The sequence below is a fragment of the Ascaphus truei genome, chromosome 5 (assembly GCF_040206685.1).
Source record: "Ascaphus truei isolate aAscTru1 chromosome 5, aAscTru1.hap1, whole genome shotgun sequence".
In the NCBI taxonomy this organism is placed as follows: domain Eukaryota; kingdom Metazoa; phylum Chordata; class Amphibia; order Anura; family Ascaphidae; genus Ascaphus; species Ascaphus truei.
In genome coordinates, this window is record NC_134487.1 from 285,929,613 (window position 1) to 285,954,878 (window position 25,266).

The 25,266-nt window shown below is 45.9% G+C and overlaps 1 protein-coding gene across 1 annotated transcript; it reads right to left on the reverse strand.

Moving 5' to 3' along the window:
- Window positions 1-15,803: 15,803 nt before the first annotated feature.
- BCL2L14 (BCL2 like 14) lies at window positions 15,804-23,839 on the reverse strand. The gene is made up of 5 exons (XM_075599045.1): window positions 23,475-23,839; window positions 20,081-20,206; window positions 19,069-19,136; window positions 18,248-18,532; window positions 15,804-16,350 (listed from the first exon to the last, which is right to left on the reverse strand). The coding sequence occupies exons 1-5, from the start codon at window positions 23,803-23,805 to the stop codon at window positions 16,309-16,311; spliced, it is 852 nt and encodes a 283-aa protein (XP_075455160.1). The 5' UTR covers window positions 23,806-23,839; the 3' UTR covers window positions 15,804-16,308.
- Between the last annotated feature and the right edge of the window lie 1,427 nt (window positions 23,840-25,266).

Consider the following 25,266-nt stretch of genomic DNA (forward strand, 5'->3'; position numbering starts at 1 on the left):
GCCTATGGATGCCCTGTTTTACTTGCATTGAGAGCTCCTTTGACCGCATGTTGTGGGTTCACAGCAACAGCTTCCAAATGCGAATGCCACACCTGGAATCAACTTCAGTCCTTTTACCTGCTTAATTGAAGATGAAATAACAAAGGAATAGCCCACACCTGTCCATGAAACAGCTTTTCAGTCAATTGTCCAATTACTTTTGGTCCCTTGAAAAAGAGGGGGCTACATTTTAAAGAGATGTAATTCCTAAACCCTTCCTCCAATTTGGATGTGAATACCCTCAAATTAAAGCTGATGGACTGCACTTTAACCCCATATTCATTATTTAACTGTTACTTGAATTTATTTTGGTACACAGCCGAAATAACAAAACTTGTATCAGTGTCCAATTATTTCCGGACCTAACTGTATATTAGAACCTGCTCCCAAAATTCAGATGTACACGGGCATTCCCATAGCAAGTGTTTTAGATCCGCTTTAATAAGCAGACATTTCGGGCATTTATTGTGGTCTTTTCTATCTTTATATAGGATATCAAACGTATAATATGTAGTAACTTAAATTGTAAGTCCCTCCATGTTCTCCTTGTTCTACCCAATCCTACCAGCAGAGAGTCAATCTCTGTTATTTCTGGGAAGTCCTTGTTCCACTTGGCTGAAACTGTTTGCAGTGGCTTGCCATATCTCAGATCTAATCATATAATTCAGAGATCGAATATGTGATAGCTACTTTAAGCCTGCAAATAATTAAAAAAAAAAATGTTTTCTAATATATTTCTTATAGTTCTCTAGGCTTTTGCAGTAATGTATGATCTGCATGTAGGGGAAGTAATGAGATCGTGGGAATTCCTTCTGAACTCTGAGCTCGTCAGATTACACAAAGCGATACAGTTCTGTATCTACCAGCTGCCCTAAAAAAAAAAATGTATTCCCTTGGTTTCCCTCGTCTTAAACATATTGAGATCGACCTTGATCAAATTTCATGTTACCTTGTATAGGCAGAAATTTGCATATTTTGGAAGACTTTCCACATTTTTTTTCCTCAGTGTCTTCCACGTGGCCCATGTTTCTTATCAATGGATTCCCTCTAATTACTAAAGGTATATTTCCTCGAGTCGTCTGTAGGATCTCTTTCAGCGTCCATTGGAAGCGCCATTTGTTCCTCACGTTTCGTACAGGAATATATTTCTCCCATATGCCTGGCTATGCATACCAAATTGTACTTTCTAATGTCGGGTAAACGCACTCCACCAAGTTCCTTTGGGAGAAATAGTTTTGAAATTTCTATTTCTGCCTTTGTTCCATATAAACTTATTTATTGCACTATTAATCAATTTTTATGTCTGCATGGTGAACCCGGATAGGCAGCATCTGCAATGGGTATATAATCCTAGTGAAGCTGATCATCTTAACAAGTTGGCATCTACCCGCTAAGTTCAATGGGAGGCCTTGCCAACGTTCCAGCTCTTTAATCATGTTGGTTAAGATTGATTAAAAATTGCATGTTTTTTCTAGGTAGGGGTCTATATTAATTCCGAAGTATTTGATTGACAGTCCTTAAAGGGGAGGTCTTCCTCCCACCTAACATTGTTGTTGCGAGTCAGCACCAGAATCTCAGATGTATTAACTATAAACCCCCATACATTTTCCATATTCTTTAAGTGTCTCATATATATTTTTTTTAACCGCTCTTTCCAGATTAGACAAACATCAGGTCATCTGCAAAAAGAACCAATTTCAATCCTTACTATTTCAATGCTTTTATAGTCTGCCATGGCCCTAAGGTACATAGCAATGAAACCATTGGCTGTTGAAGAGCAATGGCGACAAGGGACACCCTTGCCTTGTTCCTCCTGCATAAATTGAATTCCTCTGAGTCTTCCTGCTGCCATGATCCGTGCCTTTGGACCCTCATACATAGTTTTAATCATGTTAAACATGCCCGATATTCACATTCTTTGAAGTATATCAAATACAAATTCCGATCTAACATTAAAGGCTTTTTCTGCGTCTACCGAAATAATTACATTGTTCCTATTATCTTGTGGATTTGATTTGGTCCAATAAAGAGCCACTAATACTTTTCTTATGTTCTTTACTGAAGATCTTACCCTTTATAAACCCTGTCTGATCTTTATGGATCAGACTTGGTAGTAGAAAGGGTGGTGATAGACAGCACTCTGACTGGGAAACTAAGCAGGTTTGCAGGGTGCATGGAACAGGAGGGGACCCTTATTCCCCTCACAAGTACTAACAAACAAAAATAGTACCAGCACTCTCTGTCTCTTAGCTAATGATACTGAAAAACACCAATGGAGTGAATATGAATAATTTTAATAAACTGGAATACTAACAGTAGCCTATATTAATGGGAAAAAAAAATCAATATCACCATGGGAAAAGTCAATATGTAGGGGGTAAAGGGGAAAGAAGGAGAAGGGGAAAAAACACATGAAACAAAAGGAAAAAAAACACAAAATGGAAAAAGAAAAGCAAACTAGGGGGGGGTGATGTTTTGAGGAGTAACCTCTTCATCTGGCCCATTCCCCCTGTCCCAAAGGGTCCCAGAGATACTGCCCTAAGCCTTCCCTCCCCACTGTCAAAAATCTCACACTCACTAAGCACACAATATATGTCATGAATCGTGAAGCGGACCAAGTGAAAATGTAAACAACAGATATCAATCACTAAACTAAAGATCATGAATTATGCAAAAGCAAAGTGTATATGCAGACATCCGTTGTCAAACAGTAAATGAATTAGAGCAAACCCTCTGTCCTCTGCTCCTCGTGCCCTGTGGAGTGGTTGGGGACATGGTAGTACTGCTGCCAGCCTCTCTGCCAGAATTTGAGACAATTTTTACATCCTGATTTAATAAGGATATGGGTCGGTATGACGAGCAAGAGGAGCCTGATTCTTCAGATGAAAACTCCATGTAACATGCCAGACATCTTCTGGGCCTTTGTGGCTGAAGACACAATGGATAGATCAAGGACTGGACCGATCTTCGGAGAGGATTGTCACAAGTAGGGAGCACCGGGTACCCTCTGTGGACCATGAGGTGCGTTTTTTTGGAGTGATCATTATCACCGCCCGGGCTTACAAAATAAATAAATAACTGCTGTCTGTGGGTGGGTTTACTGGCTATGCATCTTAACCCAGGCTGCACTCACAAGGTGTGCAATGCAGCATAAGCTTATAGGGGACCATATCATATGGATTTGAAGCAAAAGGTGGCACTGTGCTCATTTGCATGTCGTTTCCCAGAATCCCTTGCGGCAGTGGAAGCAGTGCATGCTGGGCGATAATGGTGAAAGGCGGGGTTGCAGACCTGTCTAAGACATGCAAATGAACACACAGTAATATTTCCATTTGCTATATGCTTTGCTGTGGAGGGTTTTTGTCACTTTTTTTTACCCACTGTGTGTGTTTTTATTTTATTATTTTAGGACCGTAAAACCCTTTTGCCGTGTGGTTCTGTCCCGTCTGGCAGTGAAAGGGTTAGGCCTCTTACCTTCCCCATCCACCTCCAGGCTCAGAGATCGGCGGAAGCTCCGGAAGCCCGATTGAGCGGTGGCGTTCTGCGCAATTTCCTGCAGCCTCTTCGCGATCGTTGCGGCCCGTTTTGCGTCCTTGTCCCCTGGATATTACGAGTTGGGTGTATTTTAAAACGGTCTCCAGCAAACTCGCCGCGCTCTCTCGTTAATAGCATAAAATCGCTCCTGTGCTAAGCCCTGCTGCAGTGGGGACCCCTGGTGGTGACTGTGCAGAACTGCACCATTTCTTTCATCTATATATATGACTGAAAAAATGTTTGGATGTGTATTTGTACCCCCTGTTATTGGCCCACGAACGGCCACAGCTCATTGGCCTGAACATCACAGCAGAGTGTACCCCCTCACACCGTGTGCACCTCATGGCCTCACTTGGAGTTGGAAGCCCCCCGCCCCAGTCACAGCAAGTACAAGCCTCACCGGCACCGCCAACGGGCATCGGCGCTCGCTCCTCGGCGCCGCCGCCTCACCTCTCTCCTCCCCCCCCACCCCCGGTCACAGAAAAACAAACCCTCACCGCTCCTCGCCGCCTCAACTCTCTCCTCTTTCCAAAGTTACACCATAAGCAGGCACCGCTACACTCGCGCCGCCGCCTCACCTCTCTCCTCCCCGCCTCCCGCCGACCACCGCACTCATGCCGACGCCGCCTCTCACACTCATGTCGCCGACCTCCTCACACCGTGGGCCTCGTATTACTGCCGGGAGCGCTGGGGAGGGGGAAGAAGAAGCCAGCGGTGAGGCTGGGCCGAGGTCCTGCGAGCGGGTAGCTCTCCCCCCCCCCCCCCCCGCGCGGAGCTGCTGATTGGGGGGAAGAGTCAGGACAAACACAGCGCACTTCACCGTCTCCCCCCTTCACCGTCTCCCCCTTCCTCCACACCTCTGCCGGGTGTGGGGGGAACAGTCAAGAGAGAGGTGGGGCAACACCAGACACACACACACACACACACACACACACACACACACACACACACACACACACACACACACACACACACACACACACACACACACACACACACACACACACACACACACACACACACACACACACACACACACACACACACACACACACACACACACACACACACACACACACACACACACACGATGCGGGGACTTTTATACCACCCTATCATGAACCCAGCCAGGGCTCCTACCGGCAGCACCAATGGAGGTAATTATCTCCGGAAGCAGGGGGTCCCCGGAAGAGAAATAAACCTATTAAAACATTTGTTTTTCATCCTAAACGGCTTGTATTGTTGCTTTAATCGAGTAAAGCTAAAAATCACGTGAAAGTAGTTTGTAAATAGAAGAGTATTAATACTGTGTTTTTTCATAAATAGCAGTGATACTCTGACCATGTAGTACAGGAGTGACCAACTCCGGTCCTCAAGGATCACTAACAGGTCAGGTTTTCAGGATATCCCTGCTTCAGCACAGGTGGCTCAATCAATGAATGAACCAATCCAAACCATGCTAAACTAAACTATGTCAAACCTCCCAGGCTCCCATGACAACAGTGGGCTGAAATACCTCCCTCCCTGCCACTGCACAGGGAGATAAAGGAATTGGGAGTAGCTCTACAAGCCGCTTTCCTGGCGAGTCCTAGATGCCTCCGTTCGACACGCGCTGGTGCGGCCAACATCACCGGTTCTATATACAAACGTTCCCTGTATTACCACTTGTACTTTACTAAATTCCCAAATGTAAACATACACAATCCCTGCAAGCTCAAAACTAACAAACCAACCATGCCATGCCAAACCAAATCAGGCCAAACCATGCCATGCCATGCCAAACCATGCCATGCCAAACCAAATCAGGCCAAACCATGCCGAACCAAATCAGGCCAAACCACACCATGCCATGCCAAACCAAATCAGGCCAAACCACGCCATGCCAAACCAAATTAGGCCAAACCATGCCGTGCCAAACCAAATCAGGCCAAACCGAGCCATGCCATGCTAAACCAAATCAGGCCAAACCAAATCAGGCCAAACCACGCCATGCCAAACCAAATCAGGCCAAACCACGCCATGCCAAACCAAATCAGGCCAAACCACGCCATGCCAAACCAAATCAGGCCAAACCATGCCATGCCAAACCAAATCAGGCCAAACCATGCCGTGCCAAACCAAATCAGGCCAAACCGAGCCATGCCATGCTAAACCAAATCAGGCCAAACCAAATCAGGCCAAACCATGCCAGGCCAAACCGAGCCATGCCATGCTAAACCAAATCAGGCCAAACCACGCCATGCCAAACCAAATCAGGCCAAACCATGCCGTGCCAAACCAAATCAGGCCAAACCGAGCCATGCCATGCTAAACCAAATCAGGCCAAACCAAATCAGGCCAAACCATGCCGTGCCAAACCAAATCAGGCCAAACCGAGCCATGCCATGCTAAACCAAATCAGGCCAAACCACACCATGCCAAACCAAATCAGGCCAAACCACACCATGCCAAACCAAATCAGGCCAAACCATGCCATGCCAAACCAAATCAGGCCAAACCATGCCGTGCCAAACCAAATCAGGCCAAACCACACCATGCCAAACCAAATCAGGCCAAACCATGCCATGCCATGACCTCACTAGTCTCTTTAGCAGTGCTCCTCCATCCAGACCGACGGAGTTTAGTGGTGAAGATCAGGCTTGTAAAGTCATTTGTGATTTGGGGGGGGCAGACACTAGTAACGTCGGAGCAATGCGTCACAGCGAGAAAATGCAGAGACCTGTGTGGTTTGGAAAGCCCTGGAGTTGGTATCACACGCAGAACGCTCTCCGACCTATTACCACTTGTACTTTACTAAATTCCCAATGAGGGCGATCGAGCTCCGTGACATCACGGCCACGCCTCCGACACGCCTCCCCAATCGCGTCTACCCGTAGGCCACAAATCTCTCCAGCTACAGGCATGCGTGATGCCACGCGAACTAACCAAGGACGCGGCCTACGCTGTGTATATAATAAATAAAAATCAAAAATGACCTTGTACAAAAATGTTTCATTATTACTATAAGCTGTGTTGTAACAAAGGAAATTGATTTTTATAATAAAACAAAAGTGGAAAACGTTACCGCCATGTTGCTGTGGTTTTCTTTGTGCGTGCGTGTGAGAATAAGGGCGCTCTACCCGTCTGTTAAATGTCCTTTACGTCTCTTTCATAATTACTGCAGCATAACAGACCGTTTATTTTGAAGATAAATACATAAATATAAAATAGTACAAAATGGCAGTGATGTTCCAAATAATTTATGGTATTCTTAAAAATGGTTGCATAGTTTTCTGTTGCTGAATCGGATCCTTGTATTTGATGTTAATATCATGATAAAACTTATTTCCTTCATCTTGATGTTATCCCTCTGTTCTCCTGTTCTTATTTCTTGGTGGAATCCTTCTTTCTGTGCCTCTCCTCTCTCTCACTTCAGCTGCGCTGCTACATATGTATCCAGATAATATCCCTTGGGTCAGCTCTTGTTATACAATTCTATTCCCAGATTAGGTCCTTCAGTCATCTGAACTGCCCACGCCTCCATAGATAGAATAACCTAATATGGCATATGTACTGGAAAGTTCTCAGAGCTTCCGTCATGGGCTCTTCCGATTTGCATCAGTTAAAACCACGGTTGTCAATAATCACTCAAGTGTCAACCTCAACAGGGTTTCTCTATAGAGACCTCAGGACAGCTGCACCCTCTAATGTAACTGAATATACCAATTAAGAATATGCGACATATGTAATCTATAGAAAAAACCATTAGACAATATACTACATACTTTGACATTTTCTCTTGATACTTGATTCACACACATTTCCAATATAATTTGATCCCCCAACTGAATTTCTTTCACCGTCTGTGTTACTCTTAAAAGACCAACTGCAATGGGAAAAGTGGCTTAAAAAAAGAAGTGCTGGAGGCTTCCGGTGACGTCATCCGACATGGAGGTGTAATCTGGAAGCTCGGCGGACTCTCCTGAATAAAAGCAATAATAAGCATCCTTCCACATGAAAACTCAGGCTAAACTATAGCTCCCCAGCCGGGGTAATAGCCCAAGAATGTCCAGGCCGCAGAGAAGACCCGTTCCTCCAGCGGTATCAAAGTATTTCTCCCCGCAACAAAAAAGCCCCGAGTCCCTGCCTGAGAAACAAGATGGCGGCGGCGCACGTGGAGATCAGGCGGAGGAGAGCAAAACGGCCGGCCCCAAGGGAACCCCCGTCCCTGAAGAACCGCTGACAAGAGCGTACATGGAGGAGCTAATGGCAACAATGCACACAAAGCTATATACCTCCCTGCAAACAGAAATAAAATCGGCGGTCCACAACCTCACGCAGGAAATCAATGGCCTGGCAGAAAAAACTACCACCCTGGAAAATAAAATGGAGGAGTCCCTCCTACGCCACACCGGAGCGGAGGAAGAGATCTTCAGGCTAAAAGAAGAGCTGCACCAGATCAAAGACGGATTAGAGGACCAGGAGAACCGGGATAGGAGACAAAACCTACGCATCCGAAATATCCCTGAAACGGTTCTGCCTGGCCTCCTCTGCCTGTATGTGACTGAGCTAGTCAAGACAATATGCGACTGAATAGACGACAGGGACCTAGAAATAGATCGGCACGTCTCGTTTAGTGCTCACAAGTTGTTTTAACGGCCGATGGTTACATGGCTGCAGTTTTTGTTGTTATTAAAGAGGCCCTCACGGTTCGAGAAGCCTGGGTGCCGCTTGGCGGGGGGAGCGGGAGGGGGGAGTAGCTGATGCAAGGCAGAAAACCTCAGAACTGTGAGTACATTTCCCCCTCCCCTGTCCTCCCCCCCTGATTGTGTCCCGAGCCGTTTCGGGGCAAGTGCGAACTGAAGCCCAGACTCGGAAAAGAGGCGCCCCTGCCGGCTCCCGGAGCGAGCAGGACCGCCAGAGAGGGTCCGACCCTAACGGCCCCTCCATGGGATCAGCTGCATAGAGACTTGTTCATATATTAAGCTGTTGGACACCTACACTTCACACCCCCTACCCCCCCATACCCCCTTCCCCCCCCCATACCCCCTTCTCCCCCTTCTCCCCCCCACCACCCACCTACCTACCCACCTAACCACCCTCCCCCCCCCACTTGCCCCCGACCTACCCCCTACCCCCCCCCCCCGCGCTCCAAGCCAAGAAGCTCCGCGCCCCACAAGCACACATGCAGGACATAAGTACTATACCTACTGTATATGGTAACAAGCAAAGTATGTGGCACATGTGAAGCATCGCTGCAATGTTATCCAGACGCGCGGTTTACAGAAGCATAGCAAGTAGCTCACAATATGAATATGAAGAAGTTAACCCCCCATCCCAATAACCTCCCCCCCTACCCCCATCCACCCCCACCACCTCACCTCCCCCCCCATCCCCCCCCCCACTGCTACATCCACCCTCCCCCCACCCCTACCCAAAGCCCCTCGACTGTGTTTCAAACCTACACACCAGAGATCTATACAATAGCTTCGTCGATCACAACACAATGCAATGTATGTGGACTCTTTGTTATAGCGTCGCAATATTAACCAGCTGTAATGCCCACTGAGATATATCAATATAGCCACGCTAGGCCTATCACTCCCCCTGGGAGAGAGGCAGAAGCCTCCACAATCTTATAATGCCTATTAACAGGTGACGAACCAAAGACTCCAGAAGTGTTAATATGTCAGAGTAAATTCGCAAAGTGTCAGCATTCAGTATGAAAATAAGCATGGGATTGAAATCAACCCCCCTTTCCCCTTCCCTCTTTCCCCTTCCCCCCTCTCCTTACCCCCCCTCTCCCCCCCCTCTTTCCCCTCCCCCCCCTCCCCCCCATTTCCCCTCCCCCCATTTCCCCTCCCCCCTTCCCCCATTCCCCCTTCCCCCCTCTCCTTACCCCCCCTCTCCCCCCCCTCTTTCCCCTTCCCTCTTTCCCCTTCCCCCCCTCCTCCCCCCATTTCCCCCCCCCTTCCCCCCTCCCCTCCCCTCTTCCCCCCTCCCCCCCCCAAATCTGCACCTTCCCCATCTCCCCCCTCCTTCCCTTTCCCCCTTCCCTTTCCCCCTTCCCTTTCCCCCTTCCCCCTTCCCTTTCCCCCTTCCCCCTTCCCTTTCCCCCTTCCCTTTCCCCCCTGCCCCCCACCGTATATGGATCTTGAGAAATCCTGTTGCATTATAACTTTGAACTTTTGATAGTATAATTATAATGTTAAACTGTTACTACTAATAGAGAGCATGGAAGATCAAGGAATGCATAACATGTGACACATTGGAATAGATTACAAAATGTTTTATTGTTCTAGATGTTGAGATAAATTAATGGTTGTTGAACCCACAAATATCTTGGAGCATCACCCAAGACAGCTATGTATCAGAAAATAATGTGGATAAACCTACACTTTCCCCATCTTTCCCCTCCTCCCCCTCCTTTTCCCCCTACCCCCCTCCCCCTTCTCCCTCTCCCCCCCCCCTTTTCCCCCTACCCCCCTCCCCCTTCTCCCTCTACCCCCCCATCTCACCCCTCCCACACACAACGTATATGGCCTTCAAATACAGAGCATTGCACCTCTGCCTCTCCACCTCCCGCCCCCCCCTTTTTTTGCCTAACCATCCCCTCACCAGCATCGCCGCCCCCCCCCCACCCAACAGACACCCATTCACCAGGTCCCCCCCCCCCGAAAAACAAGACTATACTCCCCGCCACTCAACCAAAGAAGAACATAAATATATAAAGTTCTTTAGAGTCTGCGACCCCCTTCCCCTGGTTGCACCTCCGTTCAGGAACCAACGGATTCCTCCCTTTGGGCCTTAAGCCCAAATGCCGGCCAGTACAGCCTGAAAAAAACATGCGAGACCACTACTAGGTATTCTTTCACACTACCCCCACCAGTCGGTTCTGTCCCAACAGGTTCCCCTGCACCCCCCCTCTGCCCCCTCTGCCCCTCGGAGCACCAACTCACATCCTTTAAATAAGGCCCAATACACTCTCCCTAGTGGGAAGGGAGTCAGATCTAGAGAAATCACATACTCCCATACCAAAGGCTAGCCAAACCCCAATAAGTTTAATATCACTAAATGTGAAAGGCCTAAATACCAACTAGAAAAGGAGATTAGCTCTCCAAGAGATGAAAAGGTCTAAAGGTGACATTGTATTCCTCCAAGAGACACACTTTACATCGCAGGAGCTGCCTAAATTATTCAGTAAGACCTTCCCCACGGGTTATTTTTCATCGTTTAACAGTCAAAAGAGAGGCGTTGCAATCTTAATCCGTCAGGGAACACCATTTAATCATATCAAAACAACCACAGACCCAGAAGGTAGATTTCTGATGGTATACGGCTCGCTAGCTGGTTCAAAAATAGCATTGATCAACATATATGCACCCAATGACAATCAGACAGAATTCCTAGGAGCATTAATGGACAAGATTGACCCAAGCTACCTGTCCTCATTGGTAGTGGTCGGAGACTTTAATATGGCCCTAAACCCCCTAGAAGATAAATCAACCCTACTAAACCGACCACACGCAAATGCCTCCCAAAGACTAGGGAAAAAATTTAAAGAAATCATGGAGGAATATTCTTTGCTAGACATCTGGAGAATACAGCATCAGGGCCAGAGAGACTATACTTTCTTCTCTTCGCCTCACCAGACCTACTCACGCATAGATTACTTTTTCGCAACCAAAACAATCTTGGAAGCCTCAGCATCCTCGAACATAGGCCCAATTACGTGGTCGGATCATGCCCCAATAACAGTGACCCTCTCAACGCCTTTTGTTAAATCTGAGCTTTTAATTGGAAACTTAATGACTCGTTATTGAACTACCCCGAGATTGAACAAAAAATAAAGAAAGCACTCAAAGAATACTTCATTCATAATACTGAGTCGGTTTCCTCCCCGGCAGTACTGTGGGAAGCCCATAAGGCAACAATCAGAGGCACCATCATATCTATTGCATCCCATAGGAAAAAAAACAAAATAAAATCTCTTAGAGACTTGACAGACAAAATTTTAGAATTGGAACATCAACATAAAACCAATCCATCAAAAAAAATATACAAAACACTAACCTTAGCCAGGGAGGACCTTAAGAAACTACAACTAGAGGACGTAGAAAAATCACTACGCTGGACAAACCAAAAATACTACGACAAGGGGAATAAGGCTGACAGACTTCTGGCCAGTGAATTAAGAGGCGTACAGAAGAGATCACAAATCACAGCCATCAAGAGTAGGTCTGGTGAGACTATATATAATGAGAAAAAAAAATCAGAGGAGTTTACGGCATATTATAATGAACTCTACAATCTAAAAACTCGGGGAGATAAATCACCTGACACAAATTCTAGAATAATTAATGATTATCTCTCTAAGTGTCAACTCCCTAAGCTTACAGAAGAAGAAAACAAAATACTGAACGCAAAAATAACTAAAAAAGAATTGACAGATACAGTAAAAGCGTCAAAGATCTCTAAAGCTCCTGGCCCAGATGGCTTCTCCAATGCCTATTATAAGCGGTTCCTCCCGATTCTATCAACCCACCTCCTGACATTATTTAACTCCTTTATGGACGGCTCCCCAATCCCGGCCTCCATGACCAACGCCAGTTTGGCTATAATACATAAAGACGGCAGGGACCCACTACAGTGTGGTAGCTACCGCCCTATCTCATTATTGAATAACGATCTGAAACTGTACAGCAAGACCCTCGCCAATCGACTGAACCCAATTCTACCCCGACTGATAAATATCGACCAGGTAGGATTCATTCAAAACCGTCAAGCTGCCGATAACACCCGTAAAATTATAGATATAATCGACCATGCCCGCATCACAGACTCCAAAGCAGTCGTATTAAGCCTCGATGCAGAGAAGGCGTTTGACAGAATTGATTGGCAATTTCAGGACCATACAATGCTGAGAGTTGGCTTTAATAGCACTTTCCTAGAGGGAGTCAGAGCACTTTATACCAGCCCCTCAGTGATGGTCAAACTGCCAGGAGGCCCGGCAAAGGCCTTCGAGATAAAGAATGGCACAAGACAGGGGTGCCCCTTGTTCCCTCTCCTTTTCGCCCTGACAATAGAACCATTGGCGGCAAGAATACGGGACAACGCCGATATCCAAGGCATATTAATTGGCAATACCAACTATAAAATTTCCCTGTTCGCTGACGATGTTATACTCATACTGTCTCGCCCCCATCTCTCCCTCCCCAACCTACAAAAAGAGCTATCCGACTTCGGCAAGATCTCAGGATATAAAATCCAAGGAAAAAGACCCAGGGTGGCAAGATCGGTTCTAACAACGTCAAGGAGTAAGGGAGGCATGGGGGTGCCAGATATCTCAAGATATTATCGGGCAGCACAATTGAAACAGGTAGTTGAATGGAATTCGGACCCAGACCAGCTATGCTGGTTAAAAATTGAATCCCACTACGCTAAAACGCCTTCTCTGCAAGCGAGTCTGTGGGCAACGGACAGGAACGATAAGGGGGCCGGCAAATTCAAACTAGGAGCTATGGACCATACATGGAACATATGGAAAAAGTCCAAAATTAAATTTGCACTTTCGACTCCTGGCTCACAACTCACCCCACTGTATAATAACCCTGAGTTCCCTCCCGGGTGCGACACCAGGCAATTTGAACGATACCTAAACAGAGGGATTAGGTCGATTCATGACCTACTTAACTGAACACATGATACATAAAGCTTGGCCCCCTGCAGACGCACTTACCAGATCTCCCTCCTACTGTCTCTGTACGTTCTCCCTACCTACCAATTAGACTGTAAGCTCCTCGGGGCAGGGACTCCTCTTCCAAAATGTTACTTTTATGTCTAAAGCACTTATTCCCATGATCTGTTATTTATATTATCTGTTATTTGTATGATTACCACATGTATTACTACTGCGAAGCGCTATGTACATTAATGGCTCTATATAAATAAAGACATACAATACAATACTAAGCGATAGGAAGCTCCTGAGCTTCCAAGAGCTACGAAATAAATTTAAAGCCCCTGATCTAGACACGTTCAAATTTCTCCAAATTCGACACTTCATACAAAAATTGTCCCCCACTTTAGAACTTCCACCGCTCACACAATTCGAAAAACTATGTCAGGACAACACGCACCAAAAAGGTCTCATATCACAAATTTATGCAGTCTTAGAAAAGCATGCGAGTCCCACGAAACATGATTATATGCTCAAATGGGCAGCGGAGCTAAATATCGAAATAGATAATGAGGACTGGGAAGACATATGGGAGGGGGCATCAGGAACCTCTGCACTAGTATTAAAGAAAACATTTACAAGATAATGTTCCACTGGTACCTCACGCCAGTAAGACTGAAGCAAATCTATCCTCTGGCCTCTGATCTATGCTGGAGAGGCTGTGGACACAGAGGGGATATGGCCCATATATGGTGGCTATGTCCAGAAATTCAGGAATATTGGCTCACAATTCAAAAATTAATAAAAGAGGTCACAGACCTCACAATCCCTCTAGATCCACTGACCTACATCCTGGGCAGGCCAATAGATGAGATTGACCGCCCAGTATGGAAATTAATCTCCTTCACCCTAACCGCAGCCAGATGCTCAGTGGCGCTCTCTTGGAAGAAAATCTCCCCTCCCACGACACGAATGGTCAAGAAGAGGCTAAGCGATGTTATGCTAATGGAAAAGCGGACAGCATTCCTCAATCACTCAACGGAGCGGTTCTATACCATATGGGAGCCATGGCTGATCCATTAAACATAGCTGGTAAACACACCCCCCCCCCCTCTCTCCAATACCAGTAATTAAGTAGGGCAACGAGAAAGGTGCTCCCGGGGGGTGGGGAAGACCACTATAGAGAAGCTCTCTCTCACTACACCATCATCTACAAGTGCCTTTGTGTGTCTATGCTTTCCCCAATAAAGTGAAGAAAAGACACAGAACTTGTTATGCTTGTAAAAGGAACGAGTTAAGCTATCTGGCCATACTTTACCCAGCAGCTCCAAAATAGACGCACTATTAGAGAGGGTTGGGGTTCCTTACAATGCATCTGACCTCATACGCGCTATTAGAGAGGGTTGGGGTTCCTTACAATGCATCAGATCTCAGGCACGCTATTAGAGAGGGTTGGGGTTTCTTACAATGCATCTGATCTCATACGCGCTATTAGAGAGGGTTGGGGTTCCTTACAATGCATCTGACCTCATACGCGCTATTAGAGGGTTGGGGTTCCTTACAATGCATCTGATCACAGCCGCGCTGTTAGAGAGGGTTGGGGTTCCGCAGAATTTCACTTAACTTTTTTTGGTTAAGGAACCCAAAAATTAAAAAAAACACGTATAGTGGTGATTGGGTACTAATGAACTGTAGAGTAACCCCCTCCCCCATAACGTAAGCAGAGTGAATTATCTCAGCTTTCCTGACCATTTTGGGAGATTGACAGTTGCAAGACCCATCGCTTTACTACCCATTGCAGGGTCTTCCAGGAATCTTACTGTACCACATTATTAGAGCAATAAGGCAGCTACACTTCCCTCCCCCCTTTACTGCCGAGACTCCAACTCAGCCATAATCACTGCAGATACGGAGCCTATCAAAAGCTGCACGTGCCATCTTTTGGCAAGGAAAATGCACCAAGCGGTCTTAAATTGCTCATCCGTTTACCAATGTGTGTCTGGCCTCCCTGGCAGGTACAGGACAGCTGCTTGTAACTTTGTTGCCATAAAGACAAGCAGGTGATGTGATCTGGACTCCTGGGATGTCAACGTGTGACAAATGTCAAACTGTGGAGGGTTCCTACTGGTGTAACTCATTTTTGTGGCCCCCGGCAACAAATTTTTTTTTTAAAGCCCCCCTGTAGCCTGACAGAAGTTGGGCCTAACCTCTGACTGGGTCCAACTTTCAGTGCCGGCCACCAACAGGTCAGGTTGTCAGGATATCCCTGCTTCAGCACAGGTGGTACAGTCTGACAGAGCCACCTGTGCTGAAGCAGGGATATCCTAACAACCTGACCTGTTGGCCCTTGAGAACTTGATTTGACAGTCGCTGGAGCAAAGCTATAAGCTCAACATGTGTCTGAGTTGCCACTGATTTTAACATTAAAAAAAAAAAAAGTCTTTGTAATGCATTGCTGGCTCTCCTCAAAGAGGATACCAGTGAAGAAAAGAACACTTTCCCCCCAGACTTAAATTTATTGTTTTTATTAATATTTTGCAGGAAATTATTAAAGATAAACCCCCCCCCCCCCCCAGCAGTTTCACATTACAAAACTAATCCACTTCTGCGAACCCATTGTTACAATTTGAACAAGAAAAATAAATAGTTATGGCCACCAGGTCTCAAATAGAAACCAAAGACAATCGCCCGATAACATGGCGTCTTTCGATTGGCCACCCAGCCAAGGCTGAGCCTGGCGGCCATGTTTTTCTTCAAGACAAGTATTCTTGCCAGCGATTTAAAATCCTAATATCTCGGGAACCAGGTGGTTTCTAGAGGTCAGATAATTGCAGATCCATTCTACTAGACCCCCTGGCTCTGAAAAGATATGTAAACATTTTTTTATTGCATCCTACAGTAGGTACTCTCTCCCACAATATTCTTCCTCTTCCAGTAGACGACCCAGGAGTTTGGAAATCACTAACAAACACCGGTCAGCCAGTGTCAGACCCACAACGGAGGATACGATTAATCTTCTGGGGTCTAATTTTTTCGCCCCACTTCGGGCTGGAACACCTATTCTCTCATTCCTTTCATCATTCGACCTCTTCGTCCTCTTGTATTCCCATGGCCTTTTCCTAGAGGAGAGAGAAACCGAAATGTTGTAAATACAGTATGTCCAATATCAGACATTGAAGTCCCACGAAAACATCATGAAAGTGTCAACGTTCTCAAAATAAAAATGGTCGGAGAGACGCCTCACTGCTCCCAGGTGGAACATTAAGTGACGGGAGATAGTTTGAATTAGGACTGGGTTGCATTGCTCTACAAGAAGCAGAAGCCAGGAGATTACTAATGAATCTTTATAAAACCACAGCCCCTGTGTCATGAATGACATCACAAATGAACGATGCGCATCTGACTCTGAAAATGATACTAAAAAGGATCAGTACCTCCTAAAGTGAACTAAAGGCAGTGACACAAGCAAAATGTAGGTGATTGACACCACTTTAAAAAAAAAAAAAAACACATATTGTTAAAAGTTTGTCCATAGTAGCCAAAAGTCATCTGATCTTTACATAATCTCGTGATCAGACTGTTTGTAAGCTGTTGTATGTACAAGCAGATTGTTGATCCAGACAATAAACCACAAATTATACGGACCTGAGAAAATATAAACAAACAGTCCTGTTTACACAAGAAGCAAATCAATTAAAAAATGCTACATTAAGGATGATTGGCCCTCACCTCGGCCCTACCATGACCGTTAAATGGATGGGGATTTAAGACGGCCAGGGTGCCTTTCCCATTACTGGACAAGGGAGAAGTTTTGCCCGAAGTCCCCTGATGCCATGTTATATTGTTGCTTTGGCCCCATGGGAAGCCGGCAGGCCTGCCCCTGCCCGCTGCATGTGGGATAGTGATCGGCGGCAGGCACTCAGGAGAAAACCTGGATATCCCATATAAAGCTGTGCCTGGTAGCATGGCGAGCCACACAAACACGCCAAACACGCCAAACAAATGTATATAGGAAAAAATAGTAATCCAGCCCCCCACAGTATCCACATTATACAGCAAAACAAAAACGTTATAAAAATAAAAATCAAAAAAAGGTTTTAAAGCGACACATCAAAAACCAAGACACAATCAGAAAGGTCAGTAAGGAAACCCCAAATATGAAGAAGCCCCCGTGTCAGGCCACGTTATACCTGCACTGTGGTTTATAGTGTGTGCGTGGTTCTGTGTTGGAATACCATATGCCGGCATTTGTTGTATTTGGCAGGCAAACTATACCAACCGGTCAGGTTAAGGATATCCCTGCTTCAGCACAGGTGGTTCAATTATTTTGATTATCCCTTCAGAACAGGTGACATTCTTAAAACGTCGCCAGAACCCGCCAGAGAGCAGGTTAGAGGCCTCGTGCGATGCTCCGGCATTTTATTTAAATGTTGTGGGGGAGGAGAGCTGGGCCTCTATAAGCTTCGGGTCCACCGAATTAAGCATATCAGCTACTTCCGTTTGTCGAATCGTGGCTTCGTAATTACTTTGTAAACAAAGGCGCAAAAAGAGAGCACTTTACTTGGGGCTTTTTGAGGACTGAATTTTATAAAACTAATAAAAACATTAAAGTTTATTAAGAGCATCCAGCAAATTAAAACATCACTTGTGAGAATATTCACACCTCCCAGACAGGTCTGCACCCCTGCTTATCCCCATGATATCCTAGAATACAGTGCCGCTGCCGCAAGGGATTCTGGGAAATGACATGCAAATGAGCAGTTGCTGTATGCTATAACGGTGGAGGTTGTCACTTTTTTGACCCAGCATAACTTATTTAAGGTGTGGGTAAAGACCGTCCAAAACGTAAAAATAAATAAATACTGGTCCGATTTTTGCTGTTGGTGTAAGCATGCCCAATTTTAATCATATTAAAGACCAATGTCCTTCGTTCACTTTTGTCCTAGGAAGGACTGGCCCTTTAAGACACGCTGAACCTTGTGACCGCGCTCGTTAGCATTGTAGTCCATTTCTTACCCATCCTCCTTGGCTCTGGATCCAGGGGCTGAAATGTTCCTTGAGGTATTTCACGCCGAACCCCAGCACCTGGTTCATGGGATGGTTATCGATGGCGGTGAGTTGCGTGGTCGCTTGCACGGACAGCGCTACCCTGCAGGCCAGCTCGTCGGGTCCCGGCTCAGTGCTGGATTCTGGCTCCGTGCCGGGCACCGTCTCCGACAGGAAGAGCCCCATCACCTTACTAAAGAAGCTGTAAGACAATTTGCTGCGAAGTGCCTGCAATAGGGACGGATTCTGCTGCATCTAGAGAGAAGAGGGGACACGTCTCTGTGAGGGGACACGTCTCTGTGAGGGGACACGTCTCTGTGAGGGGACACGTCTCTGTGAGGGGACACGTCTCTGTGAGGGGACACGTCTCTGTGAGGGGACACGTCTCTGTGAGGGGACACGTCTGTCTCAAATGTTATTGGTTTTGTTCCATTTGTTTGATGTTTGATTTCTGCAACTACCCTTAGTTGTTACAACCAGAAATTAAAGAAGGGCGGCCAACTGCAGTCCTCAAGGGCCACCAACAGGTCAGGTTTTCAGGATATCCCTGCTTCAACACAGGTGGCTTTATCAGTGGCTCAGTCATAGACTGAGCCACCTGTGCTGAAGCAGGGACTGATTTAGCCTCCTGTGCTGAATCAGGAATATCCTGACCTGTTGGTGGCCCTTCAGGACTGGAGTTGCCCACCCCTGGATTAGAGGGTTTTGGTAAAGTTAGGGGCTTTGTTTAAGCAAGAGTGACATTACTGCTTTAGTCCCCCACAAAGCTGGCACTATCCTGGACACTTTACCTCTTCATCCAGCTTGTCCCCCGCCTGTCTCAGAAAGCCAGCAATGTCCTGAATCAGTTTGTCCTCATCTGAGAGAGATAAGAGTCACAGGCAGAGATGGAGACACTGTATCACACAGTAACAACCGAGGTAGTGAAGCGGACAGAGGGTGACCATGAAGTGCATCACCGGGCACGATTTAATTGACCTATTATATTGTTACATAGTGATTTAGCGGCATTTTGTACATACAAAGTTATAACCGCAGGTGAAAATATTCAGATTAAACGTGTTCCTATTTGGGGTGCAAACTTCAAAGCAGCAAAACAAGCTTATTTTTTTTTTGTTAGTTTTTTTAATGATGATTATTTTATTTTCTTCCACCATGATAAAAAAAAAAAAAAAACTGTATGGGTCATCCAATGATCGCTATAACAACCATTCAGAAAGTCTCAACCACTTCCGCTTTTAAAACACTTACACCTTTTTCAGCTCGGCCCTTTGCAACAGATGTGTTTGTGATACTTTGTTGCCAGTGTTCCAAGAAGAGACTGTCTATTTCCGAGCTGAACGCTGTAACAATATATTTCCAAGTGTAACACTAAAGTTACACTGCAGCATTCCACAGATTGCAGAACAGTCCAAAGTTGTCCATTTAGATAGCCCCGCAAGCAGGATATTGGCCACACGATAACAGGAGAAGGGGGTCAGCAGCGTCGGATATTATTTCTCATTAAAGCGACTCGCACGAGACATAGTAAAAAAATTAATACATTTTTTAAAAAAGTGGATACAGGACTGCGGATTTAAGCAAGGAATCATTTTAGCGTCTAAGCAGCAGCCCCCCTCTAACTCAAGAAAATACTTTAATTTAATTTCCTTTTCCAGAAATGTCCTAAAAAAGGTGAACGAGCTACGGACGGGTTATTTTCTTGTGGTGGCTTCTAATCCCTAAATTAAAATATTTAAGGACTTTGCTATATGTTTTAATGAGGTTCTGCGTTTTTGGCAGTGAAAGGGTTAGGCCTCTTACCTTCCCCATCCACCTCCAGGCTCAGAGATCGGCGGAAGCTTCGGAAGCCCGATTGAGCGGTGGCGTTCTGCGCGATTTCCTGCAGCCTCCTCGCGATCGTTGCAGCCCGTTTTGCGTCCTTGTCCCCTGGATAAGGATATATATATTATGAGTCGGGTGTCTTTTAAAAAACGGTCTCCAGCAAATCCACCGCGCTCTCTCAATAGCAAAAAAAAATAAAATAAAAAAATCGCTCCCATGCTAAGCCCCGCAGTACTGGGGACACCTGGTGGTGACTGTGCAGAACTGCACAGTTTTCATTGCAACAGTTAGAAAAAGACAGCCATCCAGTTGAAACTATGTTTCTTAAATGAAGCCTGCAATAGACTATCCCAGTGTTTCCCAACTCCAGTTCTCAGGGAACCCCAACAGGTCAGGTCATAAGGATATCCCTGCTCCAGCACAGCTGGTCAATCAGCGGCTCAGTCATTTTGACTGAACCACCTGTGCTGGAGCAGGGATATCCTTAAGACCTGAGCTGTTGGGGTTCCCCGAGGACAGACATTGACTCTCTATTTTAATGAGTGCCGCCTACAGCACTTATTCCCTCATGTTCTGTCTCCAAGTTCCCCATCATACAACTTAGATTGTAAGCTCACCCAACAGGTCATTGTTAAATGCATGGAACGCGTTTTGTTTTCATCAGTATGTACTTCTGTTGTAGCTGCACATTGAAAGCATTTCTGCATCCCAGCAGAATCCAATCCTCTGGCATCCTTCCTGACATTGTCAGTGTCCTTGCAATAGTGTACTGTGTAAGGAAAACTAAACCACCCCAAATCAAGACCTAAAGTCCTCCTCACTAGAACATTTAGAAACTTTAACCCACAACTGTTTCTGGCTGATCTAACCAACTGCCCATGGCACAGAATCTACTTAATTCCCGACCCCACGTTTGACTATTGCCAATACGTATAATATCACTAAGGGGATATTACTCTGACAAACCCCACTGACATTGCAAATGCATTCAATGATTACTTTGTGGGTGTGCTACTAACGTATTAGCGAAACAACCCAATCCACAAACATGAACCTCATTCTGAGTACCCCTATAGCCCCACCCTCTCCCAACACTGCCCACAATTTTCAATTTGTCTCAGTATCGGAAGGAGAGATTACACAAGCGCTCCTCAAATTAAAACTAAGCAGCCAATGTGGACCTGACTTACTGCAATCTAAGTTCCTAAGACTTGGTGCCTCAGCCATTGCCAAACCAGTTGCTTCCACAGTCAACTCTATCCTGTCTGCAGGTCATATCCCTAAGACCTGGAAAACTGCCAGAGTTGTCCCAATCTTCAAAAGTGGGGCCAAAAACAGTGTCTCAAACTACAGACCAATCTCTCTTCTCTCAATACTATCCAAAGTCATGGAAAAATGTGTCCACTCCCAATTAAGCGATTACTATACCAAGACAAAATTTCCCTAGCCAATTCCAATCTGCCTTACGCTCCAAACACTCCACGGTAACTACCCTCCTAAAGGTTTGCAATGAAATCCAGTGTGGAATAGAACAACTCACAGGTGCAATATTCCTAGATTTTGCAAAGGCTTTGGATACTGTTGATCATGTTATCCTGCTTAACAAACTCCAGAGCTCTGGAATAGGGAAGCATGCTTTAAACTGGTTATATTCCTCCCTATCAGGCTCTAACTCTGATTACCAACCTTTGTTTGGAGGAACCCTTGAAAATCTCAGGGAAGCCTCATCTGGTTGACACATATTGGGTAATTTCACACCCATCCTCTACCCATGTATTTCTCTCTCCCATGTATTTCTCCCCTACGTCTCACTCCCTCACCCCATCTCTCCTCTCATTCGCCCCTACCTTCCGTCAATAACCCCACTCACTACCCCCTACAAAATACATACCAAAAAGTCCCACCCCCAATACATATTAAAAATGCCCCCGCCACCCCAATACATTTTAAAAAGACCCCCACCCCAATACATAAAACTTAAATAAATAGGGCCGCACGGGTAAAAATCACCCTCATATACCCACCCCCTTGCATCTCACCCCTTCTCTCTCTCGGACCCTCCATATGCCTACCTCAGGCAGCAGGAAGCGGCTGCGGCTGCAAAGCCTGCACTCGCACGCGCTAAGTGCCGCACTGCTAGAGCGTAGATGTGAGCGTTATGGGGGAGGGGAGAGCCAGGAAAACTGACGTGGCTGCGGGCGGCTAGGCGGAAAACATGGGACTGCTCCACGGAGCCCCAATGTTCCGCAGAACCCAGGTTGGGAATCACTGCTCTAACTCCAACCCCCTGGATATCACCTGTGGCGTCCCGCAAGGCTCTGTTCTGGGCCCCTACTGTCAGTGTTCATCAATGATCTTCTCACAGCTTGTAAGGGAGCTTCAATACACATGTATGCAGATGACACAATCCTATATGCACACAGCCCTCGCCTCTCCGACTTTGAACACATACTTCAGTCTGACTGAGACTTGAAAACTGGATTTCCCAAAACAAACGGTTTTTAAACACTGACAAGACTGTGATAATGGTATTTGGGACCAAGGCTAAATTGTTTAAAGCTTCCAATGACTGAGCTCCAGATGATCAAAACCAACGCCATTACCATCCTAGCCCTTGTTACTAGTTTTAAATACTTGACATATGGTTTGACGCCCATTTAACATTTGGGTTGCACATTGATACCGACATCCAAAACCTATGCCAAACTATGTTTACTTTACAGGAACACATCTTCCCTAAGTCTGCTGGTCAGAAAGCGTATCGCACAGCAGATGCTAATGTCAATTATCGACTATGGGGACATAGGATATGTCTCGGCACCCCAAACCCACCTTAGCAAACTTGACACCATTACAATTTAATATGCCGTTTTGTTCTCCAATGCAACTACTGCACACATCACTGCGAAATGCTCAAAGAACTGGATTGGTCATCACTTGAGTCAGGTTTTCAGGATATCCCTACTTCAGCACAAGTGGCTCAGTCATTGCTGAAGCAAGGATATCCGGAAAACCGGACCTGTTGGTGGGCCTTGAGGATGGGAGTTGGCTACACCTGGCCTAGTACCATCAAATATACACCTCCGCTCAACTGGACCGTTCTGGCAGTACAATGCTAGTCTCAATATATTTGCATCCAGGGTTTCCTATTGAGTTCTAATGTTATTAGTGTTAACCCTTCTATGCCAGTAAAGGTTGTTAGAGGGAGAGTGTATTAGGGAAGGAGTAAGCGGACAGTCATGATTTTGGAAGCATTGAGACGCAGGGCAATAAATACAAACGGTCAGGTTCACACAGTGAGTGGAAGTGACTGTAATTGAACTGCCAAGTTTGTGTATGTGTCCAGCACCTTAACCATTACACCCCGTCTCACCTTTGCCCATGCCAGAAGGCTCTTTTCTCACTTCCTTCTCCGGACGCAGACACCGGGGGGTAAGACGCCTGCGCCAGTGTCCCTTCTTCTTGCCTTCCTTGGCTGGGGGAGACTGGAACTCTGCCTCCTTCTCGTCACTCGTGGCTGTGTGGCCCGATTCTGAGCTTCCCATTTGTCCCTGTAAACCGTCCTCCTGCTTCTGCAGATGTTCGAACCTACTGGCGGGGAGAGTGAGCTGGGCAAAGTCCATCAGCAACTTGTACTCCACACTGCTTCTGTCCTCATCCCAGAGGGGGACCTCAACCATGTTGCCGACGCTTGTGGAGGCCATTGTGCCAAGGTCTGTTGGGAACACACATGGGTTAGAGACCGAAATGTCTAGTGACAAGGGAGGAGATGTCAGTGCGAAATCAGCATCCAATGTAACGCGCTCGTGACTCACAACCCCTTTATTAGCACAGGGCATTTATAGGAATAGCGATCCCTATTTACTCAGCAGCACCACGCCACGAGGCGTAAATAAGTGATCCCACAGCAGAAACTGATGTTAGAGTAGACACAAGTCCAAGTGAGGTGTCAGCTTACAGCAATGATAATCTGATGTAGTGTTAGTGCGAAGTTATTTAGCTTTATACATTGCAACCACTCACCCACCGACACTACAAACAGCATTACTGTACATCAGACTATCATTGCTGTAAGCCGACACCTGACTTGGACCTGTGCCTACTCCAACATCTGTTTCTGCCCTGGGTTTGCCATTTGATTTAGGTCCTCATGCAGAGAGCAGCGCTATTAGCAATCTCGCCATTTTCCGGCGAAAATCGCGCTAAAACAGCCGAAAATGGCGAGGTAGGAAAAAAGCGCCATTTTTTTTTCTATTTGAAAATCTCGCCGCGCGGCTGGCGAGAAACTACATTTCGCCAGTCTGAAAAATATTCAAATTCAGAAAGGCGCGCTCGCCATCTAGCGGCTGTTTTTGGCGCGATTTTCTTCAATTTTCTCCGCCAACTAAAGTTGGCAAGAAGCAGGAGCTCGCCGGCTATAGGGGAAAAAAAATGCGCGATTTTTTTTCTCCCTTTCAGCTGCGCGCATCTCCTCATTTACAATTCTCCACATGCAGTAATGCTAAAAATAGCAGATTTCGCCCATTTCTGCATATGGAGAATAAAACTCTCCATTAAAGCTACTTTTTCTTAAACTCTCCAATTTATTCTAGCGCTGCTCTCTGCATAGGCCCCTTAGTCTCTTAGCCATAGGGATTACATGTCTCTATCCTTGCCCATCAGATCTGTTATATGGGTGTGAGCTTGTTAATTGTTCCATCATATACCCAGTTAGGTAGCTTTGTTCTGTGACCGGCCAGTCAATTAACATCCTAGGGGAACAATTCTTAGCCCCCAGTTTGTATCGGCTTTCACTGTTACGTTCCACTTTCTGCACCAGTGTATCAAATGTATTCTGTCACGTTTGGTATATTAACAAGATTATTTTTCATCATATCATGCAGAGTCATTAGTATTTGAGTATAGTGGTTTTCAGTTTTTACTTCTATTTTAACTGTTTTTTTTATTTTTATTTTTTTTAACTTTCCTGCGTTACTAATAAAATCCATCTTATTTGCTTAAACCGGAGTGCTTGGTATAGGACCTCCTTTTTCTATTGCGTTTACAGATACATATTTAAATACTTTGTCATTTGCATTGATGCTTTTTCTTATATACTAAATTACCAAAGGGAATTAAATACAATGGCTCTACTTTCCCCATGTCTAGGTGTATGTTGTGAGAAA